The sequence below is a fragment of the Herpailurus yagouaroundi genome, unplaced genomic scaffold (genome assembly GCF_014898765.1).
Source record: "Herpailurus yagouaroundi ecotype Mexico unplaced genomic scaffold, PumYag 207, whole genome shotgun sequence".
NCBI lineage: Eukaryota > Metazoa > Chordata > Mammalia > Carnivora > Felidae > Herpailurus > Herpailurus yagouaroundi.
The window spans coordinates 5,306,007-5,315,959 of record NW_024412438.1 but is presented as its reverse complement, the minus strand read 5'-3'; the positions used below and the strand labels follow the sequence as shown (position 1 = coordinate 5,315,959).

The window sequence follows — 9,953 nt, the reverse complement described above, 5'->3', positions numbered from 1 at the left end:
ACCCCGCACCCCCGGCCGTGACCCCGTCGCGCCCGCCCGGCGCCTGCAGCGCGACCCCTGGCGGCCGGGAGGGCCCCCTGCACGTAGGCCGCCGGGCCTGGTCACATGTGGCCCAGGAGGCCCCGGCTGGCTGCGCCGACCCTGTGACACCCCCACTTCCAGGTTTAGGGGACACTGCATTCCCTGTTGGCTTCGGCCACAAGCTCTCAGTTCCCTTTTCTGAAAAAGACAAGGGCTTTGGAAAGAGGAAGAGGAGAGGCCGGCATCGTGGGGTGTAGGGAAAGCAGGGGGGCAGGGGAGCCGAAGGGGACACCACTCCCTTGACTGGTGAGTGCCGAAGAGCCTGGAGGGCAGAGGGCGGTCGGAAAGGGGAAGCCTCTCCAGGCGAGAGGGGAGAGACCCGGGAGCATCCCACCGAGGCTGCCCAGGTACGACTGTCTCCTAGGCTCTCCCGGGACCCAGCCTGAGTCCTGCCTGGCATCCACAATTGGTGTGAAAGCCTTCTGGTAGCCAGCTGCCCCTGGGTAAACTTCGGACTGCCATCTCAGCCATCGGCCACCTCCTCACCCGGAACTCACTGCCGGGCCTCAGCACCGCGCCTGGCCAGCCAGGGCCCCCTGTCCCCACGCTCAGCCTAGCCTGGGCAGGTGGGGTGGGAGGGCACGGGAGGGGCACGTGTGCTGCCCTGGGAGTCCTCATCCAGCCTGGACGCCCAAGTTCAACGCTGGGTACAGATTCTGAGGCTGAGGCCCCTCCACAAACCACAACAGCGCTGAGAAGAGGGCCCCAGGACCCTCTAACCCCCCAGATACATATCCAACAATAGAAACCACGCCAAAGCTTGATATGATTTTTTTATTAACATATAATATATTTAATAAAAAATAATATCCACTCTGGTTCTCTCCTGCATTGCAAGGGGAAGAGTGGGGAGGGGCTGGCCCCGCCCCCCCCCCCCCCCCAGGCGCAGGGCAAGCCCCGCCTCCGGGGCTCCCCTCCATCCCTGCCTTCCAACAGGCTCTGACCTCCAGACAGAGGATTCAAAGTTACAAGTGCTTTAGGCCCTCCCTCCAGCTCCCCCAGGCCCGCCCCTTGTGCAGAGTTCAGGGGCCACCTGGACAAGACCCCTGGCTTTTTTCTCATTCTTGGGATCCCTCGTTCATGGTAGAAAGAGGATCTAGGGGGCAGAGTGGAGTCTCTACTGGCCAGGGAGAAGGAAGGAAAGGACCAGTGACAGGGCAGGGCCAAGAAGACGGACGCCGATGAGGCCCCTCACTGCAGCCGGTCACTGCGGAAAGAGTCCTCCACGGCAGGATCGGGCAGCAGGGCACAGGGGTCGCTCAGCATGTGGAGCCCTTCCAGGCCCAGGGGCTCCATGCGCAGCTCCTCCTCCAGCCCCAGCCCCAGCCCCAGCCCGGCCGCCGCCACCTCGAAGCCAGGCACTCCGGCCAGGGCTGCGGCAATCTCCTTAGAGAAGCCCGGGGAGGAGTCTCCTATGTGGGCAGAAGAGAAGGGTGAGAGCCGGGCCCGGAAAACTCTCCTGAGACTCCTCAGTCTCGTGACGCACCGGCAAAGGTGTCCTCTCCTCCTTCGCTGCCCGTCACCACCCACACCGCTCACCTGGAAGAATGATGTTGGGCCCTGAGCCGTGGCGGGAACAGTGGGTCAAGTTCTGGTGGTTGAGGGTATGGGGGTCCTGGAGGCCACTCACTGGCCCCTCGCCCCCTAAAAATCCAGGCCCTTCAGAAAAGCCAGGGGGGTCCAGCGCCAGGCTGGCCGATGGGCTCTCCATGCTGAACTGCTCTGGCTATGGACACACAGACAGACCCTGAGGAAGCGGGCTTCGGACCAACGTGTCCCTTCTGCCCCCCTCTGCCCAGAAAAGCACCCACCCCACACCCCCATCCCGAGGAATGAGAGGAGAGGGTGAAGACAGCAAGCAGAGCAGCAGAAGCGAGCACGGGGCCCGGAGCAGGCGTGGGTGCCACACCTGCCGGGACAGAGCGCGTGCATGCCGGGAAGAGAGCCAGTCAGGGCAGCAGCCGGCAGAGGGCACGCTGTGCAGGGACAGCTGAGGGCCAGGGGCAGGAGCGGGGGTCAAACGCAGGAGGAGAGAAGCCTCAGACTGGCAGTGCTGGTACCTGGAGGGGGTGATCCCCCACCCCCACCCCCACCCCCACCAGCTCTCCCAGTTCAGAGCGCACCGGCCATCCCACATGGGCCCGCCCCTGCTGCTAAGCCGGAGACCTGGGCACTCACGTTCCCCAGGCTGAAGTCACTCATCAGCCGGTGGTGAGACTGCTGCCCGTGCCCCCCGGAGCTGGGCGGGTACAGTAGCCCACAGTGCGGTGGCCTGCCTGAGGGCTGCATCGGGCAGGCCTGAGAGGATAGCCCTGGCTGCGGCAGAGGCTTTGGGGTGGGCGGCTGGGCGGGCAGAACCAGACTCGGGGGGCCGTACGGGTATGGAGGCAGCCGCTGGTCAGTGGGCAGTCTGCTGGTATCCAGGGGGACACCCTGAAGGCAAGGAGAGAGGGAGAAGCTTAGCCCTCGGTGCGCCCCCAAGAGGAACTCTTGGGGTTCCCCACCCTGTCAGGCTGCAACCATCCTCAACACAAAGCTGACGGTGCCACGGGGCGACCCCGGGGTTGGGTGCAGATTCCCAACGTGCGTATCGGCCCGGAAGGGAGGGAATGAGTCTGAGCCCAACTTGCTCGGGATTCGCTGCAGAAGTAAGTGGTTCCTAAGCACCGTCCGGCAAGCAAGTACTTGCAACCCATCCCACAGGCCAGCACCGGCGGCAGGGGGGGGCGGGGAGAGGGGCGTGGGTCTCTCTCCAGGCTCTGAGGGAGCAGAGCCCTTGCTGGCCTGGCCTCAGTCTTTCCTCCACGAAAGGGGACCTGCGTCAAGATGGAACACACAACACGCATTCCAGGGAAGGGGGTGGAGGAGGAGGGGCAAGAGAAAAGAAGAGCGGGCATTTCAGCATCGAGGAAGGAGCCCTCAGCTAGGTGCCCGGTCTGGTCCCAACTCCTCCTAACTTGCAGAGTAAGCTTGGACGGTACTTTCCCTCGGGCCAACGTCCTCCTCTTGAAAACAAAGAACGGAGGCGAGGCCGTGCGATCTGAGAGCCTCTGCCTCTGGGAAGTGGGTGCGAAACAGCCACGGGAGAGGTGGATGAGACAGGATGGCGACACGAGAGCAGACAGACAGACAGACAGCATGGGAAGAAGGGAGGGAGGGAGGCAAGGCCAGGACCAAGCTGGCATGTCTGGAGCGTGCGCCTGAGCCGGCCTGGCCTAAGCACGTCCCGTCAACCGTTCCCGTGACCCTTACCAAAGCATCCTCATTCTACAGGTGAGCACGCGAGGCCCACAGACCACGGCAGACCTCCTGACCACCCGTCCAGGGAGGCGGCTGCTAGCAAGACGTGGGGCCAGGATGTGACCCCGGGGCCTGCACTCTTCAGGAGGGGGGAGGCGAGAGGGGCAGAGGAATGGAGGGGAGGGCGGACACGGGAGCTCAGAAGTGAGAACAGACATCTGGAAAGCTGAAGGTGGGAGGGAGAGCACTCAGCAGGAAGAGAAGAGCAAGGGAGACACAGAGGGAAGGGAGCCACGCATACCTGAGTGATGGAGGACAAGGTGGGTGACACTGTTGGCGAAAACTGTTTGGGCAGCTGCGGTTGGGACCTCCTGGCGTCAGCTGGGCCCGCGGGCAAACTCAGGGGGCTGAGGGGCACACGGCGATGGCGGGGGGAGGTCCCGGGGGTAGAAGCTGGGTAAGGGGGGGCACCCAGGGCAGGAGGCGAGGCAGAGGAGGAGGATGCAGAGGAGAGGGCCGGGGCGCTGAGTGAGGAGTGGCCCAAGGAGGCGGTGGGCAGTGTGTGTCGGGCCAGGGAAGAGGCAGGCAGTGAGGGGTGGCTGTGGGAGCCCTGGAGCTGGGGCTGGGGACTGCTCAGGGAGGCCTGCAGGTTGGGATTGCTCAGGGAGGCCTGCAGGTTGGGATTGCTCAGGGAGGCCTGCAAGGGTGGGTGGCTGAGAGGGGAAGGAAGTCCTGCACAGACAAAAACCAGAGATGCCAACGTTACTGATGGGAGCTGGGCCCCCTTCTGCCCAGAACAGGTAGCAGTGACCAGACTATGGAAGCGGCAAGGCGATGTCCTCCCTGCTCTGTCCCTGACAGTGAGGCCGGCACGGCCCGCCTGAAGGCTGCCCTCATCACCTTTCTAGAAAAAGCCACATCTGCCGTGAGGGAATCCTGGGGCGGACTGGTGTGTGCAGTCACGGGAGGGTCCCAGGTGCTCAAGCCCCCCACCCCTTCGCCCCTCCAGCCAGGCAGCACTCCAGGAAACACTCACCTGGCGCATCATAGCCCGAGCCCGGGCCCAGGCCCAGGCCCCCGCTGATGCCCAGGTGGGTCATCGTGTGGGTCAAATTGGAAGTGCTGCTTCCCCCGCTCAGGTGGGGGTAGGCGGTCTCCTCAGGGTCCAGGGGGGTAGGGAGTGGTGGGGGGAAGTGTAGGTTGGTGAGGTCAGGCAGGGAGCCTCCCGTGTTCATGGCGGGCGGGAGGACAGGCACGCTGGCAGGCTGGTCAGGAGACGGAAAGATGCTGTGGGGGGGAAAGGACAGAGAGGGGGACGTGGGGGCCGCGGTCGGGGGGCAGGGGGCTGGACGCCAGCCTCCCACGTCTCCCCCAGCCCCTCCGCCGGCCTCCCGGAGGTGCCTACTTAATTCCAGGGACTTCGCAGGACCGAGGCCGGGAGGAGGAGGAGGCCAGCTGAGGAGAGAAGGAAGAACACTTAGCAAGGGCCAAGGAGGACCTGGCCCGTGGAAAGAAGAGGGACGTGGGCCACACCGACCTTCTTCTCGTCCCAGGGCTTCAGCAAGTGCTTGTCGTCCAGCAAGTTCTCCTCGGCACCATGGACTTGAAAGAGAAAGACTGGCCATGAGAGTGGCCGACGGAGCTGGGGACGCGGGAGTCCTGCACCCGGCCCTGTTCGAAGCCCCGACTCTGGCCCAGAAACCCCCTGCCATCAGTATCCGCACACGGCAAGGGACACGTACCTTTGGAATCCACCTCACCATCCAGAAAACCTGCAAAGGATGCAGAAGAGTTGGCTCTGGGACGCACTTCCCCGCGCGCCGGCTTGAGCCGTGGAAACTACTCCCTGCCCTGCCCGAGGCCTGGGCCGCTCACCTCCGCGGCGACTGGGCAGGATGCTGGGAGGGGCAGGACCCGGATAAGTGTCCTGAGGGCTTGGGTTCATCACGCTGGTGTGAAGGGCAGAGTCAGAACTTGTCCTGTGGGGTGGGGGGAGGCTGAGATGAGCGGGCTTCCCGGCCCCGGGCCCTGCTCCACAGGGGAAAGAAAGTGCTCGCTGGGACAGCGTGGAGCGAGGGAGCAGGGCCCAGAAACTGCGGTACGAGACGCGACCCGAGAAGGCCAGGGCCGTCACCTGTTCAGAGCAGATGGTAGTCGAAACAGCTGCCCCTTCTCTGCAGGGAAATTGCCCCAGGGCATCGTCCTGGGGTGGAAACACAGAGTCACCAGGAGGAAGGGTAGCGATGGGACAGGAAAGCAGGCACGGGGCTGGAGACAGCTGTGCAGCCCAGGCGGAGACAGACGGGGCTGGGCGCCCAGGGCCGCGCCTCTTTTCCGGTTCTTCTGCTACCTGTGACCCGTGACCCCTCTCCCGCGATCAAGCTAAGGGATCTGGAAAGTGTGAACTTCTCTCTACCAGGACAAGTGGAACGGGCATCATGGAGGCGGGACTGTGCGGTGTAGGCACCGAGTAGGACGTGAGCGGGGAGGTCCAGACACCTGAGGGCCAGGACTCCGCCTCGGGCACCCACTCCGCCTCCTCCCGACACACACCCCGGCCGGCCACGGTCCCCATTGGTCCCGCGCTGGCTGGGCTGGGAGGCTCGGCCGCCGGTGTCAACATGGCCAAGACCGGACTCTGACCCACCTACTCCGCCCGCCCCCACCCTCCCAGCCCTGCATCAGGAAGACGCGCCGCTGAAAGCCTAGCCCCGACCCAAGCTCCCTCCAGAGACACGTCAGAGTGGACAGGAGATCCGTCTGCCCTAGACACTGACCTCCGCCAGCCGGACTCCGGGGGAGGAGACAAGTAGGCAGGACTATAGGGAGAGCTGTCGACGTGAGCAGCACCAGTTAAGGAGAAGGGAGGAAGGGGCAGTGGGGACAGAGACCAGGTGAGAGAGTAGCGGGGGCAGCACAGGAGGCCGGTTCCAGAAACAAGCACCCCCTCCTCTTCTGCAAGGGGCAACAGCAGGGCCAAAGAAAGGAAGAGAGAAAGGAACCAGGCCCGGGAGAGTTGGAAAAATGAAGGAGAACAAGCAGACAGGGCGTGGGAAACGGGTCTACAAAAGCCTCTAAGACCGAAAGCCAGAGACAGAAAGGCGAGGAAAAAAAAGTGCAGAGGGACCCAAACCCCCCTTCCGGCAGGAGACACGTGTCCTGCCTCTGGCGGCAAAGAGCAAGCCGAAGACTGCGCCGGCCAGAGACTGAGGCACGGCCCAGTGGGGGGGGGGGGGGGGGGGGCGAGCCAGCGCTGACGCGTGGGCCAGGGGGCGGCCTTTCTGGGAGGCCCGGAGAGGACCCCGGTCCCCCCAGTCCCTTCCCGCCACGAGTTCTCCGGGAACCCCGCCCCACCGCCCTCCGGGAAGGATATGTGGCGGGGGTGGCGGCGGAGCGGGGACACCATCCTTCGGGGGTCTCGCTGCACCCTCTCCACCAGCCCGTGGTGCCGAGTGCTCCGAGACGAATCCAGAGGCGAGTGGAGGGGGCTCTGCCAAAAGACACAGAGAGGTCGAAGGGGCAGCTGCCCGGGCACCTGTGCCCTCCCCCCCCAGCCCCCAGGGCTGGCGCCCACTCACCTGGAACTCGGCCAGGCCGCAGCCTATCTGGTTAACGTTGGGCAGAGACCCGCCGTAATGGGAGCTCCTCGTGTACGCCAGTCGCAATTTTTGGGCCTGTAACTGAGACACAGAGGACAGATGGCAATGTCAGGGAGGACCCTGACTGCCGTCCCTGTGGGCCAACCTTGCCACCCGTGTGCCACCACTGCCTGCGCACCCCGGAGGGCCACCCGAAGAAAAGGCCGTGCTGGGGGACAGGTCCGCTGAGACCTGGTGCAGAAACTGCCCTGGCTCTTCCGCAGGCCACTCCCGTCACCACCACCGACGGCGGGCATCCCCCCCTGCCAGGCGGGGCCTGCCATTGTGCTTGCGGCCCGTCCCAGCTGGCAGCGGTCTAAACAGAGTCCCTGAGGGGTTGCCAGGAGCCCCCAGGCTAGTCACGTGGATTGACTCCGGGGAAGGGTGCCTATGAGGCACCTCCACTTTCCCCTCCAGATGCGTCTAGGACTAATTGGCACGTGAGGGGCAGGCCACGGTGGATGCCACGGAGCCATTATCGCCGGCCTGTCCCCATCCCACTCCGGAGGGCACAGGCTTCTAGGCTCAGGAAAGCCACACAGACAGCCTGCGCCACCGGAACTAGAATATCCAGGAAATGATGGCTCTCCGAGCTGGAAAAACAGTGCCAAAACCAAGAAGCCATCCTCTGTTTAAGTTCTCCCCCCACCCCAAGATTTTAAAGTAATCTCCACACCCAATGCGGGGGCTCAGACTCACAACCCTGAAATCAAGAGTCGCACGCTCCACAGCTGAGCCAGCCAGGTGCCCCCTTCTAACTAGTTCTAAAGGCTCTGGATTGCCAGGGGAACCTTGAGAATGGGGGTGAGGAATGCCCCAGTTCAGCCTGGGCCAGAGCCGTCTCCCTGACCTGACCCCCACCCTGCGGAGACGCACCTGGAGGTACAACCCTCGGGCTGGCGTGGTGTTTGCCTGTCTACATGTCTCAAGCCCGTCTGAGAGAGGTGAGCGTCGACTTCTGAGACTCAGACGCTGCTGCCAACCAAAACCCAGGCCCAGGGCGACTGGTGAGCTTCCGGGGGTCACGTACTGTTGTGCACAGGCCAACGTCAAAAGTGACTTTCTGTTCCAAGAGGTCGGCCCACTGAGCTTCGCGGACACGATGTGAACGTCTGGGCCACTCGAATTGCTATTATTGTGTGTGACAACCCAGCCTCTCAGTAGCATAGGCCCCTGTAGCTGTGTCTGCCTCTGAGGAGCCCTCTCTGCTGGCCAGATAACCAGCTAAGCCCCAGATGTCTTATCTTTGGCTTTAGGTTCTTGGGTTCCCCAAGCCCTGGCCTTGTAGGCCCACTAGACATGTATGCGCAGCCCAGGGGCTGGGTGGGTGGAGGCGGCGTTCTGATGAACCAAAGCACTACAAAGACAGAAATCTCAGCTTTGAACTTCTCACGGCCTTTCTGTTTGCACACACAGATGCTCAAGTCCCCCCACACCTGTGCTGGAGTCACAGTCCAGACAGAGGGCAGCATCTCAAGCGGTGCCTCTCGCCCACCTTCTTGCCTCCTAAAGGAGAGCAGTCCAAAGTTAGATCAGGAACCTCATGGCACTTGGAGGGGTGTGTGTGCACAGGCACACGTGATTTGCCTCCCCACCTAACTCTCTCTGCTCTGACCCCCCACAAACTAGAACACACGGTCTCTGGAAACTCAGAGGGAAAAAAAACACAAGAAAGACTAACAGTTTAGGGTTGGACACACGCAAGCGTACAACCAGAGTCATGGTCACAGACACGACCACAGTCAGCCCAGCAGAAAGAGCTTTCAAATATGGTATTTATGTTCCACTATGTCCCCTGAGGTTCCTTCCAGCTCCCTGCCACGAGGGATCAGTGCAACACGCTCACCTGCTGTTTGGAGACTAACGTGTCCCTAAACAAGGGCTGCTTCCCAGGGGGGCCAACTCCCACCCTCACTCCCTCTGACATCCAGCCCTCGGAAGCAAGAAGCCAAGGCCAGAGGGGCTTCAAAGGCAACTCGGCCAGGATGCTTTCTTTCTGGAACTACTTAGGAAAGAATATTCCCAAACATAGAAGACCCTGCCAGACACCTCATAACCGACCCATTAAGCAGTCATCTTCCTAGAAAGCTCAGCAAACCTGACCTATAGCCAACTGGTTACCCGCTCTGGAGCCTCAAAGTCTCCACCTCCCCTCCACGGCGGCCAGAGCAAAACATCAAGCACAGTCTGTGCGCAATGGTCCTCACCTACATTCACGTCAGGAAACCACAAGAAATATTTGAAAAAGGAAGCAAAGGGAAGGGACGCAGGAGGGGACTTCCTGCCCCACTAGACCCGGCGCTGCGACTCAAACCACTCAAGGGGCCCTTTCCCGGAGGTTCGAAAGTGCCGAGAGCGGCACAACTGGGCAGAGGGAACCGACTGGAGGACATCACCAACTCGGAGGCGCCAGGCTGGGCCCGGCGGACCATGCCCCCGGCCCGGCCCCGCCTCGGGGATGCTGGCAGCAGCGTCCCCGGGGACTCAATCGGGGATGCGCTCTCTGCACGCGGCCCCCGCTCGCTCCCCAACCCCAGGCTCCCGCGAGCCCCGGCCTCCCCCGCAAGCCCGTCTTCCGGCCCCTCGGCCCTCCGCCCGCGCCTCCCGGACGGCGGCGGCCCCGCTCCGCCTCCCTCGCGCTGGCGCCCGCCCCCGCCCCGCCTCCCGGCTCCCCGCTCCGCGGCTGCTCGTTCCGCTCCCGCTGCCCGGGCGGCCCCTCACCCGGGTGGAGCCGATGTCCATCATCACCTCCTCGAAGGCCGCCGTCTCTTCGGCCTGACGCTGCTTCTGCAGCGCGATCTTCTCACTAAACTTGCGCGGATTGGAAGCTGCGGCCGTGGCCGAGCCGGGCCCGTTCGCTCCCGCCGTCGCCATCTTCCCCGCGCGTCCCTCCCCGCCACCCTCCCGGACCAGCCCCGGCCCCGCCGCGGGCCCCGGCCCGCGCCTCCTGCCGCAGCCGCCGCACCCCCTGCCCCAGCCCACGCCAGGGTCACT

At 63.7% G+C, this 9,953-nt stretch overlaps 1 protein-coding gene across 1 annotated transcript; it reads right to left on the bottom strand.

Annotated features, from left to right (window-relative positions):
- Positions 1–841: 841 nt before the first annotated feature.
- Positions 842–9,858, bottom strand: CRTC2 (CREB regulated transcription coactivator 2). Its single transcript, XM_040452872.1, has 14 exons — positions 9,681–9,858; positions 6,900–7,001; positions 6,695–6,811; positions 6,099–6,160; positions 5,456–5,524; positions 5,197–5,300; positions 5,064–5,093; positions 4,859–4,923; positions 4,727–4,776; positions 4,358–4,608; positions 3,623–4,053; positions 2,260–2,514; positions 1,621–1,807; positions 842–1,493 (listed from the first exon to the last, which is right to left on the bottom strand). The coding sequence occupies exons 1-14, from the start codon at positions 9,831–9,833 to the stop codon at positions 1,273–1,275; spliced, it is 2,097 nt and encodes a 698-aa protein (XP_040308806.1). The 5' UTR covers positions 9,834–9,858; the 3' UTR covers positions 842–1,272.
- Between the last annotated feature and the right edge of the window lie 95 nt (positions 9,859–9,953).

Coding starts and splice junctions, on each gene's coding strand:
- CRTC2 (XM_040452872.1), bottom strand. CDS start 9,833: ATGGCGACGGCGGGAGCGAACGGGCCCGGCTCGGCCACGGCCGCAGCT. Junction 7,002..9,680: donor TGGACATCGGCTCCACCCGG/GTGAGGGGCCGC, acceptor TCTGTGTCTCAG/TTACAGGCCCAAAAATTGCG. Junction 4,777..4,858: donor AGCCCTGGGACGAGAAGAAG/GTCGGTGTGGCC, acceptor TTCTCTCCTCAG/CTGGCCTCCTCCTCCTCCCG.